This window comes from Alligator mississippiensis, chromosome 1 (genome assembly GCF_030867095.1).
Source record: "Alligator mississippiensis isolate rAllMis1 chromosome 1, rAllMis1, whole genome shotgun sequence".
Lineage (NCBI taxonomy): Eukaryota > Metazoa > Chordata > Crocodylia > Alligatoridae > Alligator > Alligator mississippiensis.
In genome coordinates this window covers 474,636,004-474,654,324 of record NC_081824.1, presented here as the reverse complement: position 1 = coordinate 474,654,324, position 18,321 = coordinate 474,636,004, and the positions used below count along the sequence as shown (strand labels likewise).

General features: G+C 46.9%; 1 protein-coding gene across 1 annotated transcript; it reads right to left on the bottom strand.

Annotated features, from left to right (window-relative positions):
- Window positions 1–208: 208 nt before the first annotated feature.
- On the bottom strand, window positions 209–17,818 carry LOC132249473 (receptor-type tyrosine-protein phosphatase gamma-like). The gene is made up of 12 exons (XM_059724673.1): window positions 17,764–17,818; window positions 17,172–17,263; window positions 8,372–8,468; window positions 7,053–7,135; window positions 6,678–6,812; window positions 6,299–6,433; window positions 5,634–5,806; window positions 4,400–4,526; window positions 3,918–4,064; window positions 2,141–2,234; window positions 844–920; window positions 209–379 (listed from the first exon to the last, which is right to left on the bottom strand). Exons 1-12 carry the CDS (start codon window positions 17,816–17,818, stop codon window positions 242–244), a joined length of 1,353 nt encoding a protein of 450 aa, XP_059580656.1. The 3' UTR covers window positions 209–241.
- Window positions 17,819–18,321: the final 503 nt, after the last annotated feature.

The window sequence follows — 18,321 nt, the reverse complement described above, 5'->3', positions numbered from 1 at the left end:
CAGAGCATCCTTTACCTGCGCGGGAGGGTACGGGAGATTTGGACAGCGCAGAAAGGAGCGCACCCCGTTCCTAGCGGCACATTTTACCGTAACAAGGGGGCAGCACGAGCTCAAGTTGAAGCACCTGGCTGGAAATGAGCTGCATTTGCCACTGAAACGCAGCCAGGGCATGCAACCAGGTGCACGCTTCTTGTCCCCTGCTGTGCGGAGTGATGCCCGTGTAGCGTACCTGGCTCTGTGCTCAACTTACCAAGCTCTGGTTGTCTGGCAGCATGACAATGATCTGCGCATTGTGATCCCAGATCATTCGCCAGAAGTCCTTAGTTGTGTGGGGCAGAGGGTGCTGGGTGATGATGAACTCGTTGCTCCTGTAGTAACCCTTACACAGCAAAGGCAAAAACACGTGGTTATTGAACCGAATACACCAAAGGCAATATCTTTCTGTTACAGAAACGGACAACGTTGCTTTGCCTAGACCTGAAAACGCCCTACCTAATTTACTTCAAGGGTTATTGCTAATATTTCTACACAAACCATCGTCTTTCAAACTTCATATCCGCTCTGCAGTCTCCCCGCTGGTTTTGTTTACCGTTAACGCCAACATTTATTTGAGAACCGGCACTGAAAACACTAATTCCACAAAAATGCCGTGCGTAACTTAAGTATTTTAGACAATGAACTTTAATAAAAGACAGTTAATGGCTTTACGTTATGGAAACGTGTTGAAACCTCTTCCTTTATGCTGAGCCACCATATACAAAATGAAGACAATGATAGGAATCTGGTATTTAGCACCTCTCAACTTTGTAATTTGACTTTGTAATTAAGGGTTGGCTTCCTCACCATGATGTAAGAGGCATTAATGTAGTCGGTTCCCTTCATTCCAGGCAAGGGTGCGAGGCCCACTCGCGCACGCTCAGCTGTAAGATAAAAAAGGATCAAAGCGTGGTCGCGGCAGAATACAGAAAGCAGGAATTTCTCAGATGTTTCTAACAAATCGGACACGGCACAACTCCCGTCTCCCCCAGGAGCTGGCCGGCATTTTAACCATGATAAAGCACTGCCAGCAAAAGCCGAATAGAAAAGAAACACTGCACAATATTCCCACAAGGACAAAGTAATTTCAGGAATCAAATTTTACTATAGCCAAGATTTTCACAGCAGGCTGAATTACCAAATAACAGTATATGCAGTGATGACGGGATTTGAGATAATTCTCAGCTATTGTCTTCCATTCGCCTCCAATTGTGCACAAAACCATCTGATTTATTCTGCTTCTCCATCCTTCTGCAGCATTACCTACTACCATTTCTTTGACTTCGGGGTGAGCTAGCAGCTGTTTCCACAGCTGAAGCAATCCTCTTGATTAGCCACCCGAGAACGTACACGTCTCCCTCAACACATCTAGCTTCCTTTAGAGGGAGGAGATGCAGTCAGACTCCCAATGTCCCTGGTTTTTTTGAGTTTAGGCTTCACGCGCTATCCAGGTCAATGGAGCCATCCACATGTGGTGATTTAATTACAGCAGCGACGCTGCAAAACAAGCATCTTCAACCACATGGCAAAACCTCCTCTGCATGTACAGCTCTAAGACTGTATCGCCTTGCATACAACATGCTCCAGAATAAGAGACGCACCTTGTATTCGAAAGGCCGAATGAAAAAAAATAAATAGCTCTTTCCTTATAGGAAGTAGCTACGCTGCAGCAGCTGGGGAGCTGAGCCTGCTGTCGTATGGGACCCCATGCCAACTTTCCATTAGCTTTTTGCCTGGGAAGCACCAGAAACGGCTCTAGCTGTACTCACTTGCATAACATATGTACTCCCAATTTCCAGCAGCTCTTTTCTGGGGGGGAAAAGGTGTGTGTTTTATGCAAGAAAATGTGGTAATCCAATGTTGGATGTTTCATCGATAAAAAACCTGCTCAACACCGTGTTTGGACAAGGGGTCTGGCTGACCCTGTCACCGGGCCCTTTTGCTCCGTTTCAGCAAAATCATTTTAAAAGACAAGCTAGCGTCGGCCAAACAAAAAGGCAACACCCCTCCTCACTAGCAGCCAGGCTCCTTCATGCATAACGCAGGCAAAACCCAACACAAAAACTTCTGCTAAGCAGTAATCAAACTGAAGATGTGATCTTACACGGCACGACTGATGAGTTCCTGTTCTTCTCTTTGTTGCAGTCTTTCTGAGCACTGAAGCATTCCACATATTTTGCATTACATTGTGTAACCAGCTGAAAGAAAATAAGCGGTAATTGGTTTGACTGAGTCGTCATGGCTCTCCGAACCGAGAGGCAAGGTTTTTCCTAACTCCTAGAAAGACGCATCACTAGAAGAACAAATTGCATTGCTAATTTTGTTTAAAGTATGGGGGATGGCAACAGCGATCATAAAATATGTTCATTGGACAGTCAGGTCTCTGCAGATTTCAGCTTTGGCATCCAGTGAAAATGAACTTCCCTCCAAAGCTGATTCTTGCTCAAGACTGAGCGACTTAGGTGTTAGGCACTGGGGCCTCACCCAGGAAGCCAAGGTTTAGGGCTCTAGGCCCCCTTCACCCAGAGGGGATTGAACCGGCATCTCTCTCACTGCCCAGAACAACTCTCTAATCACCCGGCCACAGGTTAGGTATTATCCAGTCCCCTCTCCAGTGCTCCTTTTGAAAGCAAGTCACTGAACCTTTCCCTTAAAAGTCAACGAATAAAATGGATGCATGGAGCTGGCCTTGGATATATTTGCATGTCCACGAAGGGCACGCATACATGTCTGGCCAGCGAGTAGGTGATGGCGCATGCTCAGTCTTCATGTGTGCGCTTATGTGTCTGCACTGCAGGGATAGTATCATTGCAACCTATGCCAAAGTCCCCAAAATGCCACTTACGCAGGGAGACAAATCACTGTTCTGGTACACAAAGGGGACACGCATTGTGCCCTTCATGTCTCAAGTCAGTTTGAGAACTGGGACTTAGGCTGCTAAGACACAGGGGGGGTTTCTTTTGAACTTTCTGCCAGGAAGATTTCTCTACGAGACTCATGTTTAGGACTTGGATTTTTCCAAAAAAAAAGAGAGAAAAAGAAGAAAAATTTGTGCGCTGAATTTCTTCTCCAACTGCAATTTTTTTTCTTGTTTAATTCGGTGCTTAAGCATCTGGAATGTCATGAATGCTGCAGCAATGCAGAGATTCTCAGACGTGAATTCAGAAAATGGCCTATTCATTTTCTGGGTTGTTTGGCACCTGGTGTAATTTGTTTAACACTTCCGGGTCCTTAGCTGGTGTATGACCGAGCGAGCTGTGCTGGAAAAGCAGACTGCACAGTCTTCCCACGAGACACAGTCGTACAAAATAATTTTAAACACGCTCGTAAAAAAAAAATAATAATAAAAAAACCCTCAAATGCCAGGAAGCTTTTAATGCTAAAATGGGAGAAATAGGCAAAACAGTTTCTTTTGCCACAACGAATGTTATTCTGTGGTTTATTACTGGAAAGGAGCAGGTGCGACAACTATTAGCGACAAGACTATTTCCTGAGTAGCGGAAGACGTGTTTATCCTACACCGACCGCGCCGAGGTTTTACATTATGCTAACGGCCCCCATTCTGCTAGCTTTCACTGGAGCTGGGTTCGAGGCATGATGATGATCTACATTAAAAGCTAATCAGATTTCAGGAGTGCTCAGATTCATGGGTTGGTTCAAGCTGCTTTCAGTGCCTGACTCTTAACGTCCCACCAGTCTGACTCCATAGACTTAACCCAGATTTACAGCAATGCACCTACGGTTGTTCAGGCTAAATCCTCCATGCTTGGCAGTGCTGACCCAGTGGTTTGGCTCTAGTTTTACTTACGAGATACAACAGTAAAGACACTCCCAAAGCAGAGTGACTAAAACGCTCCTGGCGACTCTGGGAGCTCCTGTACCTTGAACTGTTTCTCTAGTCGTGTCTTGCCTCCTATTCCAGGTATGAGGATGCTGTTAACGTAACTATGCAGCTGATTTGCAGACACTTCCGTTTCCTTCCCAAGGATGGCTTCCAACAAGGCATCATGAATAAAAATGTACTGCTCCTAGAAAAGCAACAGCAAGCAGTTTCAGAGCAAGGTCAGTGAAGCAGGGTGCAGCCGTTAATGAAGGTTTGCAGCATACAGAGGAAAGGGTTACAACCTCCTTTTCAAAACACGCTGCCAAAACCAGCATCCACGTTCCCGAGTATACGACAAACAACGGAGGTAGTCGAGAGAGGCGTTGCAAGCTTCTGATCTTGGAAAGAGACGTTCCAGCACCCCAGAGGCCTGGTGATTTATTTAATTTGTACAGAGAAATAACTGAAAAATCCATTTCCCTTTTGATTACCCCATAAAAACGAACGCAGCCTGAAATCCAGCATCTCCCCGATCTTTACCTCTGTCTGGACGAGGTAGTTGCGCTGGGTCCTGATGTGTTTCAGAAAGCCCAGGACATTGACTGTGCTTTTGTCTTTTATCTGCTGCAGCATCACAATGTAGGTGCCAGTCCTGCCCACACAGGCGCTGCACGAGACACGAGAAGAGACCGGGATGAGTCAACTCTACCAAATTCAGGGCTCACAATGGCAAAGGAGAAATCCTTCAGCTCAAATACTCCTGTCCATCACAATTACTTTTGCTTCTTCAAGTCCTGAAACCAAACGGTTTCTTGGACATTTTAGGATATTAATTCTGACCCAACGCGTGCTTGCGTCCACCACTTCTAATGACAATTCTCCCCAGAGTTTATTTCCCTTTCTCTCCTCAGCTAGCTGGCTTCTTTCTTTGCATCTTTCTATCTTGCAGCAAAATGAAAGTGTGAGTGGGGCGCGCGCTGTGCTAGCAGTGAAGTCAGCGGTGAAGCCCCCTCTGCCCCATCCGAATTGCTGCAGTCCCCTTGCTCCTGAGATCGCAGTGACACAAGTGTGTGCCTACGTGCCGCGCTCCCACCCTCCATCCCTTGGGTGGACGTACCCGTAGTCTCTGCCCCCAGCAAACGCAGGTGGCATTCAGTGACCAATGCTAACCCAGACTACACGATCCCTACGGTCAACACGGGTAAGGTCCATGCTTCGATGAAAGGCTCCCCCACATTCGGCAATGAGGAGCCAGTCTTCATAGGAATTAATCCTACTGCTTTCTGTTCCCAGGTTATGGGTTAAGAGGCGGTTTGCCGATAACTCTTTACAACACTGATATCCGCCAGCCCATGGGTGAACCGTTTCAGCTGCGTCTCAGTTTAATCATTAGCTGCAACGTGCGACCAGTTGCCCAAGAGGCCTGTTACTGTCTTCTGCTTGTTACTGCTGCAGCTTTAGGAAGCTGTTGATGTGCATCTACTGCAAAACGGCCGTTACCTGAGGTCACGTATGTCACTTGCCACTGCCTGTCGGCATGTGAAACCCACCCTGGGCTGGAGCCTGGCACAAGGCCTCTGCCCCACCGCCAAGCCAGGGGCTTAAGGGGGCCGTGAGCTTTGCACAGACCCTCTCCATGGCGGCACATTTTGTTCCACACCCATTTGCAAGCTAACCACGTATTGCGCCGGCACCGATGGTTCTCCAGCCACAGCGTGCTGCGTACGAGGTGTGTCTTACACGCGCCAGTGAAGCACAGCGCGCCTCGCCGTACCTGCAGTGCACGACCACGGGCCCCATCTCCGGGGTCCTGGCTGCGGAGGATCTCCTCACGAAGGTCAGCACCGGCAGCGCGTACTCCGGCACGCCCATGTCGGGCCACTGGGTGTAGTGGTACTGGATGACCGTCCTCTCGTTCTGCCGCCCCTTGGGGTTGCCTTTCTGACCCTGGGCAAAGAGCGCACGCAACAGGAAGGGACGCGTTAGGAAAGGGAAGTGTGGCCACACGGCAGAGACGCATGATAAACACCTGCTTCTTGGGAAGGCCCAAAAGGGTTAGGATTAAGGTATGAAAAGGATGAAAGGATTCACAATAAGAGAAGAGAAAAAACCCATTCTAACAACTTAATTAACATTAATATAGTTGCTGGGCTTAGAGTCTTTTCCAGGTCTTCTCCCCCTGCCTCCAGCTGGGCAAGGCGAGAACATACTGGGGAGGTCGCGGGTCACAGCAACCAGCTACGGGGACCGGGGAGCACCGTGCAGCTCCTCGCTTTCGGCGCAAAGAACTGCGGATACAGCCTTTCATCAGGGATGCAATGGTCCAGGCTTCTCCACAGCGGTACAGACAGCACGCCAGGCCTGAAGGCACACACGGCACGCTGCCCCCACGCAACAAGCCCCACGACAAGTGACCGCGAACAAAACGGGCTCGCTTGCCTTCTTCATCTTGGCGTTTCGGACCGTGAAGCGGCGGACGGTGTAGCAGGCATGGACTTTTGTGCTCTTCAGCGTGATGATAATGTTGCCATACTCCTCGCTGTTCTCGGTGGGCCAGTACTGATCGCATTTCCTCTAAAGAAAGGGAGAGGGTGCTGGGTCAGGGGTTGGCGCGCTTGGGTTTTAAAACCACCCAAGTCTACCGTTTATTAGAAAAGGTGGACAAATAAAAAGGAAGGGACAGCTCTACTGTGCGCTTTTCAGGCTGTACAGCCATGAACACGCTAGTTGAGCATTTAAAAAAATGCTGCCTCTGCAGACAGCACCAGATATAGTTCTTAATTCACTATATTAAGTAGCTGTGAAGATGCTCCCTTACCCTTCCCTTTTCCACAAGGTTTGTGATCATGACAATAATTCCGGGATTTTGCTCCCAAATCATCCTCCAGAAATCTTCAAATGTCGACTTTAAGGGTCCCTGGGTGGCTATGTAGGCTTTTGCTTTGTTGTAACCCTTCAAAGAAAAGCATAATGCAAAGTCAGATGAAAGCAATATCACGGCAGACATGTTAATAATTTAACAGTAACAAAGAAAGGTGCCTTTCCCATTCTGAATATTTGAGGAGCTGGCAGCAGACATGCCAGGGACTTGCAAAACACAAACACTTCAGAAGCAATAACCAGTTATATTCCCCTTGTATGAAAGGATTCACAAGAAGAGAAGAGGTGGAAAAAAAACATTCAAACAACTTACATCAACATAATTAGCATTAATGTAGTCGCTGTGCTTAGAGTCTTTTCCCGGTAAAGGCCTTAGCTTCACCCTACTGTGATCATCTGTGGGGAGAACACACAGCAGAAGCGCACTAAGAAGAAAACGCATAACAAGGCAGTTAAAACACCCTATTTCCAGCACATTTCTGGGAGGGAGTCATGCCCTTTACAAACACCCTGAAGAAACTGGAGTGAAGGGGAAGTGGAGGAGCCTGCCCTGGGGTTGCGGGAACACATTCTCAGGCTTTGCACGGATTCATTTATTTTTTAAAGCATGTGATTTCTTTAATGCGACAGGTCCCTTTCAAAAGCTGGGAGCAGAAGGTGTTTCTAGGGGAAGGAGGATCTCATTAAGGCGCTGTTTGGACCATCTCACGCTTGTTTGAGGAGGGGTAATCCCTCCTATTTTTGTACGCTGCAATCCCTGCACCCCGTCCTGTGCAGCCGGCCGGCACCCTTAGCCCATGCCACGCACCGCAGGAGCCAGGCGCAGGGACCCTCAACTCGCTCACGGCTGCACAAGAACCACCAAGGAGCAAGGAATTGAACTATGTCTCCCAGGACCCAGGCTCACATCCCTGCCATGGTGTGCACCTGGCACAGATGAGTCACTATAATTCAAGTAAAATCATGCCGGGCTTGCTGCTCCTGCACTTGCTGGACCTGAGAGCGGGTTTACATTGCAACCTTGGTGCTGGCTCAAAATGCTAGGATCCTGCCTCAGTTCCTCGTCAGAGAAGATTACGGATAGCCTTATTCTGCTTCCCACGGCCTGTCCTACTCTTGAAATGGCCTTCAGGTTAGCGGTTCTCAAAAGGACACCTGCGCTGCACTGTGTATGCTGCCGTCTGTCCCGGTCACGTTCTCCACCGGATGCCAGACGTAGCATATTTGGAAGTAGGAAGGAAGCTCATGGATCAATAAAACACTCTGCCCCTCCATGCCCCTCCTCAAAGTCACCTTCCCCCAGATGAGCGCACACGGTGCTGACAGTGATTCGATCCTAATTACCCAGCTCCGTGGCTTTACACAGGACGGCTACCTTTGTGCACTGCCCTCACCCTACCCGACGTCAAAGCGCCGACATTTTCGTACGGGGATGAGCGAAACGCACAACTTAAAAACTTTGGACAACCTGGTTGGGGAGGATTTCATGACCACGCTGGCAAACGTTAGTGGCTGCCCTTCTCTGGCCTAAGTCATTTCAAACAACCTGGTTCCCCGCTCAGGGTCTGGTCCCATCTGAAGCGAGCGCCTCTCGCTATGGTTGTGCTATCTTTACTACAAGTGCTTACTCACATGCTAAAATGTTGATGTATCTGTTCTTGTGCTTGTTATCGGGGTGGTTGGAATGTTCTGCCGTGATGCTCATGTCGGCCGTACAGCGCTGCACTTCCTATTAATAAAATTATTCAGACAGAAAAGACATCAGAGCAAGAACAGGCAGTTTGTCTCCGTTTTACAACAGCTCCCTGAAAACAGGCTTAAACATCAACACTTTAATTGTCTGATTTATTTTTTTAATCTGCCAGTAGGTTCCCAGCTAATTAAACCTGGGACATTAGCGGACTCCCAGGCTTCGATTACAGAACCGAGTCTCCGTGATGGGTGAAGGTCACGCTTCGGAGAAGGGCAGCAGAAAGTCTATGTAACACACAATGTGGGCTCTTCTTCTCCTTCCCCCGCCCACCGCAGAAAATGTTGGCTTTTTTGGAAGAGATTTCAGTGCAAAGTGGCACCGCTGCTTCTTGTGGGTGTTGTTCCCTCCTACAAGGAGTGGCCGCGTAGCTCAGCAGCACACCAAGGTCACAAGTTTGATCCCTGGTTGGACTAGATGATCTCTTGAGGTTCCTTCCAGTCTTACTTCTCTATGGGCGTGTTTACACATTCATTAATGTGCATTTAGTTTAATACTTCCTTAATAAAGTACTAACTAAATGCGCAATACCGAAAGTTACTGAGCATTAGCACCGGTGCGCGGTTATTTAGTGACGCTTACTGCGCATTAGCCTAATAACACTGCGCAGTGGGCTATTAGCACGGTTTGTGCAGTGACACGCTACTGCGCAGTGTTATGAGGCCAATGGGCAGTAAGTGTCTCGTGTAGACGTGCCCTATGATAGCAGGTTTGCTCTACGATAACCTCCACTGTTGGCGCGTGCTCGGACAGGACTCCCCTACCTACAGTGCAACACTTTCTGGTGGGAAGAAAGGAGTGTGCGCCAATGGTGTGTTATGGAAATGGTTCTCATGTGTGGTTTTCCAGCCAACATCTGGACCAGCTGGCCTCTGCACCTATTTGTGGCATTGGTGTTTCCATACCATATGAATGAAATAGATCTGTGGGGGAGACGGACAGTGCCTGATGCCCACCTGACACCTGAAGAGCAAAAGATTTCCAGATTTTGGAAGAAAAATGCAATTTTTTTCATGTGCAGCAGGGACATCTCCTCAGGGGTGGAGTTGCAGAGGTGTTTAAGCATCTAACGAGGCAGACAGGTGCCCAGTGACTTCTACAAGGGTGTCTAAATAGGATAGGTGGGCAGCTCCCACTGGCTTTCCGATCCTGGCATACTCCAAGATGGGTAACAAACCGTATCAACACGCGGCCGGGAAAACGCCAGAGCGGGACGTCTTCTCCCCACAGCATGGGGATCCCAACAACTGACCTGCAACCAGATTTATCTAAAGACCTACCGAATTTCTGAGCACGTCTTGCGGCCTTAACTAGTCAAACACATCCTCTATTCATCCAGGGAGCTATTTTAACCGGTAAGCCCACCGACAATGCCCCTTTTAAAATATCCTTCTTACGTCTACTTAACTTCTTCATCGTTAGCATGAACACTACTATTATTCCATTACACTGGAACCACTTCTTGAAAATACACTGATGTGGGCTTGTTTAAACATTTGTAGGAGAAGCTATTTAGCGGGTTCAAGAAGTCACATTTTATAACCTAGATTTCCTCACAGCTAGGGAAGGGAAGTGCCAAATTACTTTGTACTGTAGGCTTCAAAAATAACAGTATAGAGCCTGCCTAATAAGGGAAGTCATTAGCAGAACACAGCTGCTACAAAGATCAAGAGCTAAGTGACAGAGAAAATTATCAAGAGAAATGCTATACAAACAGCAGATGTAACAGAGTTCGGCATTATGCAGACATTTCACAAAGGAATTGCATAGCAATTTTGATATTTTTCACCGCATTTACATTTAAAAAGTGCAAAGTATACCAAAACCAAGTACAGTTTGTGGCTTTTATATTCACAGGGCATTCCCTAGCGAACAGTTGCCTCTTCCTCTCTCTTTGAAAGGGAGGAAGACACTGGAGGCAAAGGAGATGAGCTGAACTATGACAAAGATGAACGAGACAAAACCCTTCGCTGGCCTAAATTAACAGAATCCCATTTCTACCAGGGAAAAGCAAAACATTTTTCACCTTAATTTCAGCACTTGGTTTAACACCGCCTGCCAGCTCCAACGGGCCACGGAAAACACTCCGCTTTGGAGCACGGATTAAACCACAAGCAACATTAGCTCAGTCTAAGCCACGAATGGGAAACTGCTTGCATTTTTGTTTTTTGTTTTTTAAGTACAAAACTTTCTATTCCTACACGATTAGAGGGTGCTCATCAAATTTTTAAAAAGTTTATGTTCATTACAAAACTTTTTGGAATGGCTATGCATGTTCAAATATTGATGGCAAACTCCTACAGCTGAATATAGGCAAATCCAATAAGAGCTTTTTGGAGAATACTCCAAAGAACATCAAATTTAATAGAAAATTACATCCTTGCAAAGGAATTCTCTAAAATGGCTTAAATACTACGGGGTCAATGTATCACTTTCTATTAAATTCTATAGGATTTTTCCATAAAGGAACAGTTATGTGCAGTTAGTCATTTTAATGAACCTTTTTAAGTGGATGTTGACTGCGTTCTCAATTTTCCTGGCTGGCCGATAAAAAGTGAATAGCAGGTGAGATTAGACATAAAATGACAGGGGAGAAAAAAATGTGGCCCTGGAATAAGAGGTCTGACACAGCAAGAGCTGATGCTTTGGAAAAGTCTCTTTTGAACCCAACAGGCAAGGCACTTCATACCGGAAAACTTGGCCAACATCTCTCCCAACTATACGGTTGGTCCAATAAAAGACATCACAAAAGAAGAGTCTCTCATGCCTTTCCCGCACCATTACAGCTGCAATAACACTACAACCCTACTATATTTCCAAGGGAATTCTAGTATCCTCAAAAACTGTCAAAATGTTCAAAAAAACAAAGTCCTCCACCCTTAGTTGCAGCCCGTGTCAGCTGGAAACAGGGCAAGTAACAGGCTTCAACTGCAACAAGGGAAGTTTGGGTTAAGCCTTAGGAAAAGCATTGGCCTACTTGGCCCTAGCAGGGTCAGCTAAAGGGATGAACATGGTGTGGATCCAAGCATCCTTCACTATTTGATGCAGGCCACCCCACAGGGCTTCTGGAAATGATGAACTAGAGGAGTTTTCTAGATGTACTAGATGATTTCCACTATGCTGGAAACCACTGTCCAGGCACCAGGTCTTCCTAAGCTGGCTTCAGTGACACTGGAGGGGTGGGTAAGGCGTCTGCATCGTGGTAACGTTCACAAGGTACGAGATGGTCTTCACACATAAAACTAGACCTGACCCCTGCCTCGAAGAGCTCCCGGTCTCAGAAAATACCACGGCAAAGGGATCAGACAATCAACCAGCCCTATAAGGCAAATAATGAGTTATTGCTAAGTGGTTTTCCATAGGCTCCCTTAGATGGCCAACTTCCTCCAGGATGCCTGGCGGGTAGAGAAGGCAAAGTAGCAGCTACGTTTCTCAGGGAAGAAAGGTGGGTGTCAGGCTGGTCGGGGGGGCAGGAACAGGTAGGAGTCACGGGAAGAGGTGAACGTAAACTCCAGTCTGTTTTCACCCCGTGCTGTCGCTACGTCTTAGGTAGATCCTGCTCTGCAGGTTTTAACCCATATTTTTGCCTTTGTTTTGGCTGGAGAACGCCAGCACGAGGCCAGGTCCCTCCTGATGTTGTGACCCGGGCAAAGACCAACGACCGGGTTCGCATCCAGCGCGAGAATTTCAGGTTTTATCTGGAACAGCTGTCGGTGGGTCGCTGCGGAAGGAGGCGTCTAGACCACGTCATTTCTTTCGCTGACTTTAATTGCAGACTAGCTAACGAGCCAGTGTCCTTTACACTGAGCACGTTACTCTCTGAAGATGAACAGGCACATCCTCTCATTTTGTCCTTTTCAACTCCTCATTGACCACTTGAGAACCCAAAGTACACGGTTTCAATCGACCTTTAGTTACTGCAAGAAATGTTATATTCCAAGCTATTATGGCTAATTTAGCTGTTAATTATATTGTCCGTGCTAATGCTAATTGGGATTTGATACACCCAAGTTTAATGACCCATTTTCATTGCCTTCCTGAAGCCAGTTACAGATTAGTTTGATAAACTTCAAAGAATTTTCACTAAACTTAAAAGTGTAAAATCAAACCGCTACATGTCTGGTAATATGAGCTAATGAGCTAGAAGTGGCTGGCTCAGCAAGCAGCCTGTTGGCTTCGCTTCTGTGGACGCCCCTCCTTCAAGGGGGTGGTCGAGGTGGCGTGCTCAGAAGACCTTTTTCTGAAGGTGCAAAGGAAGCTAGTTCAGGAGGCGCGTCGGGAAATTATGTCGGGGTCGTCCGGCAGTAAGACAGCAAATTTGTTCGTGACAAAGATCTTTTTCACCCCATGCCATCAATCATGACAATCTCCTGAGCCAACGTTTGGTAGTCCTTGCCCATGCTCCTGCTGGCCCAAGGGAAATGCTCCGAGGACACACTGCTACAGACCCGGCGGCTTGCAAGGACCTTGCACAGGAACGGCACAGAGTATTGGGAGAGTCTTGTGTGGGCATCAATCCTTTAGCAACACGAGGTGAAGGGGAGAGCTGGGGGCATGCGACACACAGGGAAGGGGAAAGCAAACTGAACAGGCTACTCTAGCACTGCACAAAGCCAGGGACAGGCCATTTTAACAATGATTACAACTGGAGGGCAGAGCCTTTGCTGGCCCACAGTCAACAGCACGGGGCACGCACAATGCCGAAGGCCACATTGTCCTTTGCTTCCCATGTCGGCTTCAGTTTGAACGTCGTTTCCTCTGGCAATGAGCACTGCTGGAAGGGCTGGCCACGCCGTTCGTGGATGGCTAGGGGCAGGGGACTACAGCATGCCGTGAGCTCGCGCCAGACCCAGGAGCAGCGTGGCCGTGAGTGCAGCCTCAGCAGGGCTAGTTGGGCCAGGCGAACTGCTATGCTGAGCCAGCTATACTGGTTTTGGGACCCAAGGGGTGTGTACACCAGGGGTGTCAAACCCATCCCACCCCACAAGCTGGTGAGGGTCACTGGGCCAGTCTGTGGGCCTGAGCGGGCTGTGCTGGAACCAATGCACAGGGCCGGGCCAGCCCAGGGGACACCCCATGTGGCACGTGTCCGTGTACCAGCTCCATGCACTGCACGGGGGGGTTGACACCTCTAGCATACACAGACGTGTGAGCAGATATCTCTGCAAGGAGCTGCCCTGCACTGACACATCCCGAGACACAGCAGCGTCACTCCATGCACACTCATTTCATTCCCGTCACTCCCATCCTCCTTGTAACTCTTCCTCCCACGGCTTGCTTCCCATGAGACGTTAAGGTCCGAGGGGCAGGGACCTCACCTGGACTGAAGTGTGAAGGTGGGACCATCAGATGAACCATTAGCAGTAGGAAGCACAAGTAAATGGGTCTCCCTTGAGTACTGTTACCTTCAAATTCTACTTGTTCAATTTAAAATAACCGCTCCCCGGCATTACACTTTCCAGCTCAACAACGCAGGGTTTCTGTCTATGCTGCAATACAGATGCCCTCGCATCTAGCATCATCACAGGGGGGGCTCTCGCCTCCTGTGCCCCCTAAGACCGACAACATGCGACAAGGCACGACCCTGCGCCACTCAGACTTAACGCTTCCTCCGCTATCAAAAGTCCTAAATTCATTGTGCTCAGGGGCATCCTTTGTGCTCAGGGGCATCCTTAACTATTCTGTGTGTATAAGAAAGACTAGTGAACTGGAAGATAAAGCGGTCTTCTGGCAGCATGACACCCTGATGGGAATATGGATGCATTTTGGATCTACCTTCCATAGAAAGAGCTGCGAGTTTAGAGACCTTTTCTCTGTCACATAAAATGCTTCCTTAGCACATTCAGAAAATATTTAACTCTACCTCTGCCTTTAAAAGGGAGAGAGGGAAGTGGTTTTGAGTATTTGCTTCCAAAAGAATCCTCTGACAATGAAACTCCCCGTAAAACTCAAGGCAGGCTTCCAAAAACACAGGAAAGAAGAGAGAAGCAAACCAAGAGAATATATGCCTTTTGCTCAGGGCAAATTGCATTTGTTCCTAACACACTCATCTCCCTTTCAGCTTCTTTCACAGAGCTGACTGCTACGGAAACTTTACAGCTACTTTTTGGATGCTGTCTGTCTTATGGTTCGAAGTCCCCCAGGGGAAGAGAAGAATATGCTCCCTTTCAGCAGCTAGGCTCCTATTTTCTCTCACGCGACTGAACTTTATATGGACAGACGATACTTTTGGCTAAGTGACTTAAGAGCATCAGTCTGCCTCTCAAAAGTGACCAAAGGCCTGAATGAGCGTGAGCTGCTCTGCCTTTCAGTCGCACAGAAACTACATCTTCACTGCAGCTGGAGAGCGAGCTTGTGGCACGGCGGTCATCTCAGGCTCCTTTGGAAAAAAAAATGGACACCCATTTCTCCCACGCTTAGGTGCTGTGGAAATGTCACCCCATGGTCTTAATGCATCCATCCCGGTCCTGGTCTCGGTCCTTGTTACACCACAGATGTCTTTGGGAGTCCATTGAGGTGATGCTGGTACAAGGGAGAGGAGAATCCTATCCATGCACGTGCCACCAAAGGGAATATAAGCCATTGTAGGAAGGGGCCATTCCTCATATATGTGTGTATGTATATATGTGTAGGTATATGTGTCTATATGCATATGTATACGTGTCTATGTGTGTGTATATATATATATATATATATATATATATATATATATATATGTATCTTCTTCTCAAGGCAGCAATCGTTCTAGTCGCAGCCTCTTCTCAGAGGAGGAGATTTCTTTTTTATTTGTTTTTTAAAAAAAAAACCTAAGGACCAAATTCGGGCCTTGTTTGCACCGAACTAAAATGGGAGTAACCACGGTGGCTTCGAGGAGTTACGCCGAGTCTTACACTGGCGGAAAGAGCAGGATCTGCTCGCTGTGCAGTAGTTATAAAAGGCCGCTTCCCTTCATCAGAGCTGGTGAACTCCCGAGAACAGGACTAATTGGCTAAAGCAATCTCTCCTGACAAGCTATCACGGAGCGGCAGTCACAGAGAGCAGCCGTAGCATGAAGGGAAGAAAAAGGCTATTAGAGCTGTATTTCCCTCTGCTGAAAGCTATGGGCGGAAGATGTCCAACATTTGTTAATAGCAATGATTTTGAGGCAGCTGAAGCAAAGCCTGCTTTAAGTCAGACCAAGTTTACAGATGTGTAGCTGATTATTTGGAATAATTGCATGGTGTCCAAACCAGCTGTGATGAATAGCACTGGGGTCTCAGTTCATACATAATTGAGAAGACTGAGTCGCATTTGATCATCCTGATCAAATTCTACCCTCTGGAGGATAAATGTTTGTCCTGAATACCATCAACATTGTTAAATGCCTCAATATTCCTGCTCAGTCATCCAGCCAGCAGTCAATTGAACTAAATCACTTTAACACCTCACACATTTGCTATCCTCATGAATACAAAATGTTTATGACTTACACAATAGTTTTTGGGCATCAGGCAATGCAGCCACTCAGACAGACAGTAACCAAACAGCAGTAAATGGTTTTTAATGGGACCATTAAAGACAATACCTGCATACAGTCTTGTCTTTATTCCATTAAGCAAAGCGGCTTTAGATATTAGCCCACCAGTTATGTTGCACTGTTATGTGTGTAAAGACGTCTGCCTTTATAACTCATGTACCTATATTACTTTTTTAAAACAGCCGTATATTGAAGAATATGAGTGGTCTTTGGCCCTCCACTGAAACGCCACCACAGCTGCCTGCTATTTACCAGCCTTCCTAGTTGAAACCATCTCATCCACACTAATGTGTCCAACGCCCAGGTGTGAACTAGCAGAAAGTTGCTCCTGAAAATGTTAGAGATCGTGTTAACTACAGGATCACTAGATTTGGGACAGAGTTTGCAACTCTTCCTCATGCCGAAGAGCATTTGCTCAACTCAGTAATTTCACGGACATCATCGAGGCCACCCACGCACTAGACTTCTTCAGCATGTGGAAGGATTACCAGAGCAATGCCATTTGCACATTAAACTTCTCAAACTTGTTTCTTCGTAGCGCAGAAGTGCCTTGTGTAGCTCACTGGACCTTCCTATAGCACTAAGGGGCTGAATCTTGGTCTTACTCCCACGTTGGAGGACTTGCAACAGATTTGCAAGGGGGCAACAGAGATTGGGATTCAGCCTAGACCCTCCGCAAGCGGCAGCTCTTAAAACCTTTGCATGATATAAATACCGTGGACTAAGCACCTCGTTCAGGTGTTATTTGGACAAAAATCCCAGCGATGGCAATGGGGATGTTTCCTAGTAAGCAACCGATAATAGTAATTCAAAGAACTAATGGACGGGAGCTTTGGGAAGCGGCCCAAGAGTGATCGATGACAAAGAGCCACGTGTGACATTTCACGCGGGGGGCCAGTCTGCAACCTTTGCTCGCGCTGCAGCTTTCCCCTTTCTGAAAGCCAGGAAGGTCTCTTCCAGATGAGGTCTCACCAGCACTTGGTATATGAACAGCCTTAAAACGTGGTGCTCTCGGCTGGAAATACTTCATCTGATAGGGTGCAGAAGCAGACTTGCTGTTTTCACAGCGGCCTCATATCGGTCTGACATTGTCCCTTGCTAGGTGTACACAACATGTTCAGCTGTGGCAGGAAAAGGCTACTTCATTAAAAGATAAGGGAACGTACCTCGAGGTCTTCTGAGAATCCATGCTGGTTATTTGAATACAGTTCACTGATATGTTTAACAAACTGTTTGACAGGAATGGCTTCCATGTCATCTGTAGGAAGAGAAACACATTCAGAGTTGATAGGAAATGTTTTATTCCTCCCGCCGCCAGTCGCCCCGATCTTTTTCATATCTGAGACCGAGATCTATATTACCATCTACAAATTCAGGTTTGCACTTGGGCCTCAACACCATTTGTATCTGAATTACCCAATGGAAGAGTTTATACCATGCATAGTTACAAAAACCCTAACAGATGTCTAATTCCTTATATTACATATGCAAAGCTAGATACTGCCAATGTAAATCATGTGAATCAGTAGTTGGCTCCCTGTGATGCATTTTTGGAAAGCTAATCCTCAGTACAATTCTACTTTTTATTTTAAAAATAAAATAAAAAGTATAAAGGGTATGTAAAACAACACAGTGTACAAGTAATTGCTGTTAATCTCAGATGAGACTTGTTTTAAAAAATGTTCTTCCCCGTTGTAAGATTTAAGGCCGGCCAGAAAGTCAGACAAAAGTACACAGAGTCTTCCAGCCACTCCTGACAGTGCTCGTTATATTGACTGTTCATGCCACGGGACCGCTTGCTCCTGATGGACATATTCCCAGGATGCCAATAAATCAAGTAGAAACACCTTGTAAAGAAGCTGTAACAAAGCCAAAGATGTTAATGGATTAAAAGAAAACCCAAGGCTTTTCAGGTGGCCCAAACGAAGTTCCTGGGACGCTGTGAAACAAGTGGGACGCGTAGTTATCACCTGCATAGTTTTCCAAAGCAGGATCTAAACATTGCTACATCCCCACTTTGGTTGCTGAAATCATTCAGCTTTCCTGGATAAATTAGATAATGCTTGCAGTTTGGCATTTGGAAAATGTAAAGCGCTATGCAAGTGTGATTATTTTCGGCATGTGCAATAACTTACTGCCTGATTGCATCCTTTCATAGCAATATCCAGGCATTTATGTATTCTGTCTCATATCCTTCTGAGGATTACATGTGGTTTATGTTTACTTCAAGTAATTTTGTGATGCATCTTTCCTCCCTTTAGCGCCCATATGGTTTTGTGCTGCAGCTGCATTACAGTCTGGATTCTCTTGCTTTTA